Raw genomic sequence first — 13260 nt, 5'->3', positions numbered from 1 at the left:
AATAATCTAGAGTGGGTGACTGGGGACAAGAAAAAGGCAAATTTATTAAATACATTCTTCAGTTCCATGTATACAAAGGAGCACGGGGGAGCTCAAGTTCATAATGGGGATGGTATTGACATAGCTCCAAATGATCCACAATGTCTCAAAAGTGATATGGTCCAGAAATATTTAGACATAATAAAGGTCAATAAAGCACCTGGAATAGATAGCATCCACCCACTGATCCTAAAAGAATTGAGCTTTGTAATTTCAAAGCCATTGTTTCTAATTTTTAGGGACTTGTTAATGACTGCAATGGTACCACTGAATTGGCGTAGAGAAAATGTGGTGCCTGTTTCTAAAAAGGGAATAAAGTCTTTAAAAAGTAACTATAGACCTGTTAGTTCTATAGTCGGGAAGATACTGGAGAGTTTAATAAAAGACCACGAGTTCTTGATGGAAAAAAAATATTTTAAGCAACAGACAGCATGGGTTCACGAAAGACAGAATTTGTCAAACAAATTTGATTGCTTTTTATGAAGAGGTAAGTAAAACCTTGGACAGAGGGGTGGTTGTGGATGTGATATACTTGGATTTTGCAAAAGCATTTGACATAGTTCCCCACACACGGCTAATGTGTAAGGTAAAGTCTAGAGGCTTGGAAATATCAGTCTGTAAATGAATAGAAAACTGGCTAAAAGACTGAATCTAGAGAGTATTGGTTAATGATTCTTACTCTGAATGGTCTAAGGTTATCAGTGGTGTACCCCAATGTTCAGTGTTGGGACCCTTTTTAATATCTTTATAAATTATATAGGGTCTGGGATTAAAAGTACTATTTCCGTCTTTGCAGATGACACCAAACTAGGCAGTGTAATAACGTCCTTAAAGGATGTCTCAAATTTACAAGCTGACATCAATGCAATTTGGCGACTATGTGGCATATGAGGTTTAATGTTGATACATGAAAAGTTATGCACTTGAGGGCTAAGAATATGCATGCATCATACGTACTAGGGGGGGTACAACTGGGGGAATTTGTAGTGGAGAAGGATCTGGGGGTTTTGGTAGATCATAAGCTCAATAATAACATGCAATGCCAAGCTGTGGTTTCCAAAGCGAGCAAAGTCCTTTCTTGTATTAAGAGAGGTATGGACTCCAGAGAGAGCAATATCATTTTGCCCCTGTACAAATAATTGGTAAGACCTCATCTGGAATATGCAGTTCAGTCTTGGGCACCAGTTTTGAAAAAGAATATCAGGGAACTGGAGAAAGTGCAGAGAAGGGCAACCAAACTCATAAGGGGCATGGGGGAACTCAGCTATCAGGAATGTATTCTCTCTTGAGAAGAGGAGATTAAGGGGGGATGTGATCAACATGTACAAATATGTACAAATATATAAGGGGTCCATATAATGAACTTGTTGAGTTATTCTATACTAAGGGGGCACTCTATACGCCTAGAGGAAAACATGTTTCATCTCCAAATATGGAATGGTTTCTACACAGTGAGAGCTGTGAAAATTTGGAATAGACTCCCTGCAGAGGTGCTTTTGGCCAGCTCAGTAGATTGCTTTAAGAAAAGCCTGGATTCTTACCGAAATGCACACAATATAACTGGGTACTGACATTTATAGGTAAAGTTGATCCAGGGAAAATTTCCTCTTGGGGGTCAGGAAGGATTTTTTTCCCCTGCTGTAGCAAATTGGATCATGCTTTGCTGGGGTTTTTCACCTTCCTCTGGATCAACTGTGGGTATAGGATTGGGTATATGGGATTGTTTAATATTATTTTTTATTGCATTATTTACTTTTATGGTAGAACTAGATGGACTCTTTTTTCAACCTAACTATGTAACTATGTTTTGGAGGGTAAATATCTGGGGGTGCATAAATTATGTAAATGTTGCATTGGGAAAAATTACAGATTTTTTTTTTTAAATGTTTGACTATTGAAAAAAAATCGGAAAAAAAAGTTATATAAATGTGCTACCAAATTAAAGCCTGATCTGCCCTGAAGAAAATATATAATATGTTAGGGTAGGCTACAAACACTAGAAGGTTTAATGTGTGGAAATGAGACATCTACAAAATGAACAAAATGTTCGGAGACCCAGAGCGATTACGGGAGAAAAGGGCCCAAAGATTTAAGTGGTTAAACAAATTAAGGTACCCCAGGAGCTGTATGAAGTACACTAGTTGAGAAACTGCAGTGTGCCCAATTAAGATGTTCAGTGAGCGTCACTTCAATAGGCTGCCTCACTGATATGATGAAATGATGCTCTGAGCAATGCTATCAGAGAGGACAGAGTGTTCCTCCTTAACCTCTACTTGGCTCATTTCATTACACAATGCACTCCTCTACTCTTGCTATACAGCAAATTCACAAATGCCAGTGTAGCTTTAGTTCATATCCGAGCTCTTCTGTTTCTTACTGAGCCTCAGGTCATGCTTATACGATGGTTTGATTCAGCATGCTACCTGCAAGACTTTTTTTTTTTGCATTAGACGTATTACATGGTTCAAACAGACTGCATTATGCCTTATATATAGAGCCATTTTCTCAATGACAGTCGGTTCATTCAATAACAAACACTGGGAGCTAGGAAGTTTTCCTTATGGGTTAATGGCTTGATGCACAAGATTAAGCTTATCGTTATGTGAACACATTCCTCCCTTCAGGCCATAGGTTTTGATTCAAGCTATTGAGATATGAAAACATCCAGAAGATTTATCTGAACTAAAAGCAATAAAATCCCACCTTATCTAAGCCTGCAGCCCCTCGCAGAAAAAAATTCCATTCTGACTCAGTGATTTCTCCTTTCTGTCGCATGGTCTCTATGCAGAGCATAAAGCTGTAAATAAGCTTGTGCTGTTCAAAAAGGCCTCGTGAAACATTGGTATAAGCTGAAAAAAGAGTTTGCTTGAGAAGGGTTGCTAGACGGGTGTCAAGATCATTACTCTTTTCAGCAGACTCAATTGTCATGTTGAATAACTGAAAAGAAAAGAAAAAATATGTCAGCAGAAAATGCGCACAAGCATACCTTCAAGGAGTTCCAAGTAATTGCAGAGCATACAAATAGAAGAGGCACAAAATAGTATATTTTGTCAGTTGTATTTTTAAATACAGTTCACATTTTTCACTTAAGGGATTATTCATTGCAGTATTACAAAGAGCAATGATGGTGTGTGATGTGTGCTAACTGAAAGCAGACAAATTTCAGAATTATATAAAGGGATATTTTTTTCATTTGTAGCTATGTTTACACTATGGTAAGCACCACTTTTATTGCTACTTCTTTACTAAAGCTTAACGAGAAATTCCAGGCAGGATATACCAGATTGGTCTAGCTTGGACCAGTGTAACTATGTATATGCCCTACTTGGCTGATCACTGAGGATGGAAATCACTGAGACACCCCTACTCCAGTGATCTCCACTAGGTGGAGTCCCACACCAAGTGGCTGCCTTGCTGCATTCTGAACACAGGTCAACCATCCAGCAAGAGCGCGAGTCAGAGAATGGTTTGCATGCATTCAGTAAATGGAAACTGTTCTCTGAATGGCACCCATGCCAAGCGGCCAACTTCCTATGTCTACAATGCAGCAGGGCACTGGATTGGGAAGCTAGTGGAGATCACTGGAGTAGCAGTGTAGTAGCAGTGCCTGCTTCAGTGATTCCCAGCTTCCAGGGGCATTGGCCAAGTATTGTATATGCATAAACAATAATACACACTTCCGCCCTCACACCTGTGTATCACCACTGCGCTTACACTAAAAAACAAAACAAAAAAACTTGCTGCCACTGTAAATAAATATTATAAAATAAATATAGGAAAAATAGGAATAAATCCCTGTGAAAAGAGGATGTAAGCGTCTATAGCCAAACACGGCAGTGTGAGTCATAAACAGCTGGTGAGTGTGTGCACATAAGAGGATTGAAGTCACAGTCACGACGGTGTGGTGGAGGAGTGTTCCTGTAAGTCTTTATAAATTAAAATTACAATTGATTCACTGGTCACAATCTAATGAATGTGGGACTTTTTGTGTTTAAAAACTGGACACTTCATTTACTTATTCATTCATTAATTTGTTGCAATTATTCACTTCACAGGGTGTTGCTATTATAGTTTAAAGTGGTAACAATCAATGTTATTTATGTTATGTGTATACTTTATTGGATACATTTGAGTGTGTATTATTAGCATATTCACTGAGTATTTGGCACCACTCATTCTACACTGCTTGGTATGATTTTTGCACAATAGTATATGCATACCAAGCTGGACCAATATAACTACTGTATATATAAAATATCGGTACCTGTAATTCCTTTTAAAAGGTGTCACATCGTTATAGAACACATATACTTAAAGTGGAGTTCAACCCAAAAGTGAAACGTCCGCTTATCTGCTTCACCCCTCCCACCCTGAAAGGTGGCATATTTAGCACCTTTCAGGTGGGAGGGTGGAATGGGTATCTGTTTTTGACAGGTACCCTTCTCCACTTCCATGAGACTGCACCGCAGCAATGTGCCTCGGAAGTTTGGCCCCCTCCTGCTTCCTCCGACACAGTGCCAGATAGAAAGTGCAGAGGATAGGCTTCACTGCCAGTTTCCCTTACGATGAATGGCAGTGGCACCACCTGACAGCTGGGGTGCAAACATCGCAGGCTCCCTGGATAGGTAAGTGTCCATATGTTAAAAGTCAGCAGCTGCTCACTTTTAACTTTTTCTTCCCCAAGTGGAACTAATCTTGTTATAAAGGTTTTAGAATATTTTGGAAGTGTCATATTTGAAGCAGAAATGTATGTACAGTATTTTTTTTTTATTTAAACACTCTCTCCCTTCAATTATAAAAAAACAAAAACAAATCTCTACTCACTTTATTCACACCTCAGAGTTGCCTTCAAGGATCTTCTCCATCATCCAATACCAATAATGGTCCTCTTCAAGGATGAATGACAACTCGCATTATTCAACTTGTTATCTATGAGCCCAACCTCCTCCCCAGATAGCAAGGATAACTTGCCATAAATTTGTGGCAGTGTTATATTGTAAGTTTTGTTGACTTGCTGCACATTTTCGATGCCAAGTTGTACACTTGCAGAGCACTTGAAGCACAAGTTGAAGTTGACACTTTTGCAATTTGTAGCAAATTTGCATATCAAGTCTTTAGCAAGAACAACGTTGCAGTGGTGAGTCTACTGAAAGAGCTCTGCAAGTTTACAGCATGAAAATTTAGACATGTGCATTCATTTTCATCTGAATTAATTTTCGTCCAAATTTCAGGTATTTTCATTATCGCTTTAACAAACGATAACAAACGTGCAGAATCCAAAAACCGAAAGATCCGACATAAACAAATGCTTTATTTTCGTTTTTGTTGCAACAGTTCGATATAGATAGGAGATTTGACATGATGCTGACAATAGCGATCTGTGTCCATTGAACCTGTGGTTGAATGTGCCTAACCTTAGCTCTATTAGTTCAAGATTATTCTACATAGAGAGAAAAGATTCGGCATAGAGAGAAAAGATTTGACATTGTAGAGACAATAGCAAAAAAGGTCCAATGTGCCTAACCTATCTCTATTAGTCCAAGATTATTCGACATAGAGAGAAAAGATTTGACATGAAGATTCGACGAAGCAGTCGCCGCGAGCAGACCTTTATGGTAAATGCTCCGCTCCCAAAGGCTATAGAAAAATTCTAATGTTGGTTGACTAGTAATAATAATTAATAAATATAATTATTACTAGCGTCATACAACATTAGAATTATACTATAGCTTGTAGGCAAAACATTCAACAGGAAATGTAGGATTGCGGCGTCGTACAGTTTAGCTGCTCCGTCAAATCTTCTTAGAACATTCAACAGACACGATAAGCCTTCAATGACAGATTCAACCTTAATTATTTCGGATTTTCGGACAAATGCATTTTTTTATAGAACAAAATAAATAAAAAACGAATTTTGGGAGTAACTAAATAAATTTATTTTTCGGATGAAAACTAAATTACGAAATTAAATATTTCAGTGTGCACATATCTATGAAAATTCAGCCACAGTGACCCTGTGGTCGGAATGAGTATTGCATTAATATATCTGAACCAGAACTTGCAGCAGACTTGCAGAATGTTTGCAAAGAAAATTGATCTGGAGTCATGCAATGTGGACTTACTGCAATTGTGCAATAAACTTGTGAAGCCTATCAAGTCAAGCAATAGCTTAGCAAGTTATTTTCAAACTTGCAGCTCAATTGCTTGCTATGTGGGTCCCCTTGTCCCCCTGAGTGTGCCTCATTAGCAGGCTTGCCTGCTGTCCATGCTAAAGAGGACAACAGGGGCCATGATTTGTCATGTGACCACATGGAAGATTCCTGGAATTCATATCCCGGTACTTTTTCAAAATCAGGTGCAATAGTAGTGTTTCTCTACTCCAGTCCTCAAGGCGCCCCAACAGGTTGTGTTTTCAGGCTCTCCATTATTTTGCACAGGTGATTTAAATAGTTTCACTGCCTTAGTAATGACCACAGCCGTTTTATCTGAGGGAAATCCTGAAAACATGACCTGTTGGGGCACCTTAAGGACTGGAGTTGTGAAACACTGTGCAATAGGGTACATTCTGGGATTAAAAAATACATTAATGCATGCTTTCAGTAGTATCTATTCTTGTGAGACATGAATACTGTTCACCTGTTACCATGGTGATGCATCCATTAAAATATGTGAAAGTTAGGTATAACAAGTTGACTTGTCAATTAACATTACATGACCTCAAAATCTAGCTTCTTTGTAAGAGGCTTATGCAAAATAGGATGTGTTTTTGTTTTTTTTTGTTTTTTATTTAGTAAGGCCTAAATTCAGTCAGAAAGAGCAATAAATACCAGACAGAAGTTCTATCCCTTTAGACAATCTCTATTTACGCTCTGATGGACATTCTGTAGAACTAGAATATGTAGACAAAAATCTGAATGGATGTTGTGAGAAAAATATAATCTCTATAAATATTTAACTTACCTGTTTGAAATACTTCAATGAGAATTGATACATCGGGTCTATTTCTGAGAGACTGGCAATGACAAAATACACAACAGACCCTTGGGTGGCCACTGTCCTGTACTTTTCTCGAGCTGCATTTATCTTTTGTTCCGTGGCTTCAGCTTCTTGTAGTCTAGTTTTGATAGCACCTGAAGTTATCTACAGACCCAAACAAAAAAGTTAGATCACAAGATACAAGTAGAGAGTCCATAGTCAACAGGTGAATGAACAGCTGACCTTTGACTCTTGAAGGGTATTGATGAGTTCCTCATTGTCCAGGATATTCCCCTCTGAAGTAAAAAGTAGCTTTAGTATCCGTTCCTCGATCGCTTTTAACTGGTTCTTGTCAGAATTTATGCGGATAATTAGCTGGTTTCTCTGTTCCTCTAGATCTGGTCTTTCAATCCTTACAACATCACTAAAAATGTAATATCATAATTAGTACGTTCACACACATAGTTACACATGACATATGATATATGTTTCCACAAATTAAATATACTGTAACTCAAGAAGATAAATGATGATTTTCTCAGTGTGTCAAAAGGCTTTTCCAGATTGTGTAGTCCCCTAAAACATACTACGACATAGCCTGAAAATCCCTCAAAAATTGTGAAAAACCTTTGTTTATTAATCTTCCTACACATGTTAAATCACAGTTAACGATCATTTGTTGGAAGCCACTAAGGTTTTGGCCTAGGACAGAACGTTTCAATGGCTTGCATACTAATTCTACAAGCTCCATTTTTTATAATGCTCCTGGTTTCTGATAGCACGGGCAGATGTGCAGCTGGCAGCAGACTGTTGGTTCTGTACAGAAGAATATTGCATGATAGCAGTAATACTGTCTTATACTTTATATCAGTGGCCTTGAATTAAAATTCATGGGGGTCCAGTTTGTAAAATGTTCTTATGGCAGAGGTCCAAATCTCATATTTGTGCTATAGCACATCACAGCCCCCTTTTACAGCACTGCCCCCCCCCTGTATATTGGTGTCCTCAGTGCCCCCTTCACATCACAACCCCCCTTAACATCACAGCTCCCTCTGCACAGCAGTATCCAGAGTCCCCGTTTACATCACAGACCACCTTAGCATTACAGTCCCCTCCTTTAGAGCAGTATAACAGTCCTTAGTTAGCCTTTACATCACAGTGCCCTTTTATACAGTGTCCCCTTTACACATAACAGTGCTCCCTTTACACATCACAATTCTCCTTTACACATCATAGTGTCCCATTTACACAGTGTCCCCTTTACACACCACAGTGCCCCCTTTATACATTGCACATCACAGTGCCCTCTTTACACATTGCACATCACAGTGCCCTCTGTACACATCACGGTGCCCCTTGCAGTCATAGCCCCCCCCCTCTCCTCCTTTATATAACAGTTCCCCTTTCATCACTCATCCTCCCCTGCACAGTCCTACCAGGGCAGAGGCACATAGCGCCTGGGTATTCTCTCTCTTTGGTCTCCTGCCTGGACACTGCTATCATCCTCACAGCAGACGGAGGTGGGAGGAGCTCCAAATCAAGACAGAGGGCAGGAGCTGCCCAACTTATTACATTAACAAGCGGGTGATTACTGAATCCCACTGTCTGTCCCAATATGCATCACCCCCCCCCCCCCATCCCCACCTGCTGTGAGGATGATAGCCATGGCGGGAGACCAGAAAGAGAGAATACCCAGGCTGATAAGTGGCACGGCCCACAGTCTGCCATTTAGTGAACCCTGCTATACTGTATAAAGTCCACTACTAAATGGCAGGGCAATGGACAGTGAGGTTGATTTACTACAGGCAAATAGACTCTGCAATTTGCAAATGCAGTTGCACTTATTTTCCCCAGAGGTTAGAGAATGTAGAAGCTTCACTTTGTGAAGAATACCCAATCAGGTGTAAGAAAAATAAACAAAAAAAATTTGCATTTCTGCTTGCGTTTAATTGGATGATGGAAATCAGCAGAGCTTCACCACATTCACTAAGCCCTGTGGAAAATTAATGCAACTGCATTTGCAAAGTGCACAGTCTATTTGCCTTTATTAAATCAACCCAATTATCACTGATATTTTAATTTATAGAAATATAAACAGTGAAAGCACTGCTGTGTAATGCACAATATTAAAACAGTTATACAGAGTAACAATGCGCCAATTCAAGTACAAACATTTCTTGACCACAGGGTAAATGAAGATGAGAAATATTTCAGCTTTTCAATTCGTTGCTTGTTTTGTAGATTTCTATAAAGCTGAGAAAATGAACATATCGGATGTATTTTCTCTTTTTTTTTTTTCTGGAGTTCTGCTTTAATCTATAGGTTGCAGATGTCTGGCGGTTCAGAATGGTTTAGGTGCCTTTTTATAATGCTACTTCAAATAAGTACCCTTTATAGTGATGGTTTACATTGAAATTGTTTTTTTTTTTTTACCTTCCTCTGGGTCAAATAGGGCAGTGGTTCTCAACTGCTGTCCTCAAGGCCCACTAACAGGCCAGATTTTAGGTATTACCTTGGAGAGATGCAGACTAGAATACTGCAATCACTGAAGAGCAAAAAATATCACCTTTGATGTATTTCAGTTACTGTATCTTGTAAACCTGGCCTGTTAGTGGGTCCCGAGGACAGGAGTTTAAGAACCACTGAGATAGGGGATCAAGGGTTTTTAGAATGTAAAGCGTATCTTTTTTATATAGGGTTGGACTCAAGGTATATTTAAATCTAAATTACCTTAGCAGCTGATCCTCAAGGCCAGATCTGGTCACAGTGAAATTGATTACAGTCACTTTAATGCACACCTAGAAAAAAAAGATTAGATTAAAATTAGAAGGCTAAGGTATTATGAAATATCAGAAGCCAAAGTGTCTGTATTGGTAATACAGGAAACAACTGGTAAATATACTTGTGTAGCACCCTCTACCAGAAGGTAGGTGCTAGTAAGGGTTGTTTTACTAGGTTTGTTCAGCACAGGCATATTTAGGCAGGCCTATGCTGCAAGCTAGGCCTTTCTGTTTTGATTCTGGGACTGGGAGTGTTTAGAGTAGCAGTGGGCGTGACCACTTGGGCTCCACTCTGAGGCACCTCCCCTGCTTTCAAGGAGGATGTTCTGCAAGAGGAGACTGGGCCTAGAGCTGGCAGTACATGTGGGAATGCTGACTAATCCCTAACTGGCACTGGCAGGGGACGGGCCTCCTATATATGCCAAGGTCACATGCTGCTGGGGGTGAGAAGTCGACTGGGTGATGTGAGGAATGGAGTGCTAGACATCCACAGGATCACACCCCCAAGGGGGGGGGTGGGATCACAGGAGGAGGCCCGGGGAGAGTTTTGAGGGAACATTGCCTTTACACGGTCATTGGCAATGTCTCTGCTACCACGCGGTCGGTGGCAGGGAAGTCCTGGAGCAGAAGGGGCAGGAGAAGCTGTCGGAACACATGGTCCGGGAAAGTTCCTCATCAAGGACTCAGGGCTGGAAGGATGGAAGGCCCGTGAGTTTTACCACAGTGGATGGCTAGGGGATGTACCAGGGAGTCTGTAAGGGAACTCTGCTTCTACACAGTCACTAGCAGAGTCTTCATCATGCACACAGTGGATGGTGAGGAGTCCTGGACCAAAAAAGAGACTGTGGGGATGTGCGTGTGTCAAACCAGTGTGGCCGGGGAACACATGGTTTGCAAGTTGGACTTGCTGGGAGCAGTAGTCTATTTCCTAGAGAATAGACTTTAACCTACTAGGCCTCCGGGGAGAGGTACTGCAGGCCTAGTAGCAGCAAGTCACCAGAGCCAGTAGAGGGGCTTATTCAGAGTGAGTTCTTCTTACCCATTAGAAGAGGATATGTTATACCCTAATGTAATTAAAAGTTGTGCAGGAGGAAAGCCAAGTGTGCACGGAGAAGCAAGTTTGGGCAGGTGGTGAACATAACTAAGACCATTACTTTTACATGGTCAAAAATTATGTTTCTGTCAATCACACGGTGATGGATGGAGAACTCTTAGTAACAGCAGTCTGCATGGAGATGCAGGGAACAATAGTCTGCATAGGAGATGCAGAGGGAGTAACAGTCTGCAGGGAGCTGCAGGAGAAGATATCTACTTAGTCAAGTGTGCACATTCTATCTTCAGGCTCTAAACAGATCAAAGTATATTGAAACCTGTAAATATGATGACAATGATTAATTCTATAGGCATCCCATATGCCAATCCCCATCCAAGTTGTACCCAATAAAACAACAAAAACAAAGCTCGCAAATGACTGTTCATTGTCTCTGGAAAAGATGCATGAAGTTTGGCAGTGTGGTGATTTGGCGGATTGTTTGTCAGTAGTGCTCACACCATGGCTACACCTGAAAATACATGTATAACCTTTGACTACATTGGAAGCAAGATCAATGGTGAGCACTGATACATGGCAACCAACCAGGAATCAGATATTAACTTTCCACCTCTTAGAGCATTCTTTCTAGAGTTGATTTATTTTCAGTTGCTATGAATTGCTGTATACCACTATTATACAAAATATGTTATTAATAACCCATTCATATACTCAGCCCTGACAAAATTTCTTTAAATTCAAGGCACAGTGGTGCTGATCCCCAATTCTGTTACATGTTTCTGCTCAGTGGTTCTGTTTTGCAGTACAGGTTGTGGGGCTTCTTTGTTATTTTTTAGGTTGTCAAGCCTGATTAAAGCTGCCTTATGCTGCAACTAGAGGAAGCTGTCAAGACAGCCTTTCTTCAAGCTGCTGCAGCCACGATACACAGGTTTTGGTGGGCCTTGGGTTGATTGATGACATCTACAACAAAAGTAAATCTGTTTTTTACACCAAGCTAATAAGAATGTTTCCATTTAAAGAAAAAAGTATAAGATATGGCCATTATACCCACATGTGATCAGATTTTCATAAAGAAGTCCAATAGTATGTGAGATGTATGTTATAATCTGTTGCTAAAGGCAACACAGTCAGTTCTGCATGTTTATAGATAACACAGAAGTTCTAGACTCTTGCGAAAAATGGTTTGGTTTGCATGTAATCTGCTATTTGCCACACCACTGTTACTTCATCTTCAATCTGGGCTCAGCTATACGGGTGATCTTTAGTTGTAAAATAATTACACAAAACCATTCACTCTAGTAATATTATTCACCCTAACATTGGGGTTGATTTACGGAAACTGTAGAGTACAAAATATGGTGCAGCGGTGCATGATAGCCAATCAGCTTCTAATTTCAGCTTGTTTAATTAAGCTTTGACAAAAAAAAAACTAGAAGCTGATTGGTTTCTAGCACAGCTGCACCAGATTTTGCACTCTCCAGTTTTAGTAAATCAACCCCAATGTCTGCTTGTGAATTGTGCATCGTGCTACAGGATAGCATGTGAATGCAAGTAACCAAGTAATGCATGCTAAGTCTTATAAATAATCAGCAATGTGTTTTAAGATGAAACTCCTGTAGTATGAGAGCTACGGCCTTTATCATTTTCATCAGTGCAAATAATTTTATGTGTTTAACTGTAGAGCAAAGCAAAATCCTCCTAATAAAAATATAATCGCTTTACACAGCAGAACATTTAGCTGAAATCTATTGCAATTGCCATATACCAGAAGATATTTTTTTTTTTCCGAAGGTTTTCAGCTACATTAAACTGTTATGAATATTTGTCTACCAGCATGTGTGACTCCACTAAAAAGGTCAGTGCATCTATTCGTAGAAAAATATTCGTTTAAAAATATAACAATCTGACAACTCAGTGAAGCAACGGCTGCTGCAGGCTGCTGTAAATACCTATAATCTTCCAAATCAATTATATTTAATAACACTGACTGGATTATTATACACAAAGCACAGCATTGACTTAACAAGCTAGACTCAAAATGAATTTCAATTCAAGGTTTTTTTACACTTATTTTCACAAATGATATGTACACAGTGTAATGACGTCTGCCTTACTTTCTCTGTCTCTTGTTTTAGATAGCCTTCTGGTAGACAGTTTAAGTTTCCAACTTTCCGCAACCAGTTGTATTGTGTTTCTAGCATTAAATACACATACTGTATGCAATATTGAAAGCAAACATTGCACTAAAATGGAAGATTTGTCAATTACATTCCAGCCCTCCCTAGCCCTGGTCCTTCTAGTGAGATTCTGGGATTGCTGATTAACCAAAAGCTTGTGATAAGATGCTCCAGGACTATGCAGAAGTGTTTTATCGTAAGAAGGTAAGTAAGGCATGGATGAGTGAGTTTGAGGTGA

General features: G+C 39.7%; 1 protein-coding gene across 1 annotated transcript in view; it reads right to left on the bottom strand.

The window, feature by feature from the left end:
* DNAH6 (dynein axonemal heavy chain 6) overlaps window positions 1–13260 on the bottom strand; it is a 418858-nt gene that overhangs the window by 76619 nt on the left and 328979 nt on the right. The window contains exons 58-61 of the mRNA XM_077476093.1: window positions 9745–9812; window positions 7258–7438; window positions 7000–7179; window positions 2743–2976 (exon numbers count right to left, since the gene is read on the bottom strand). Coding sequence (XP_077332219.1) covers window positions 2743–2976; window positions 7000–7179; window positions 7258–7438; window positions 9745–9812 — 663 coding nt within the window. The remainder of the gene's footprint in view (window positions 1–2742; window positions 2977–6999; window positions 7180–7257; window positions 7439–9744; window positions 9813–13260) is intronic.

This window comes from Lithobates pipiens, unplaced genomic scaffold, assembly GCF_037356315.1.
Source record: "Lithobates pipiens isolate NorthernLeopardFrog02 unplaced genomic scaffold, aLitPip1_a1.2 Scaffold_13, whole genome shotgun sequence".
Lineage (NCBI taxonomy): Eukaryota > Metazoa > Chordata > Amphibia > Anura > Ranidae > Lithobates > Lithobates pipiens.
The sequence above is the reverse complement of the archived record's forward strand: the minus strand, read 5'-3'. Positions and strand labels throughout refer to the sequence as shown.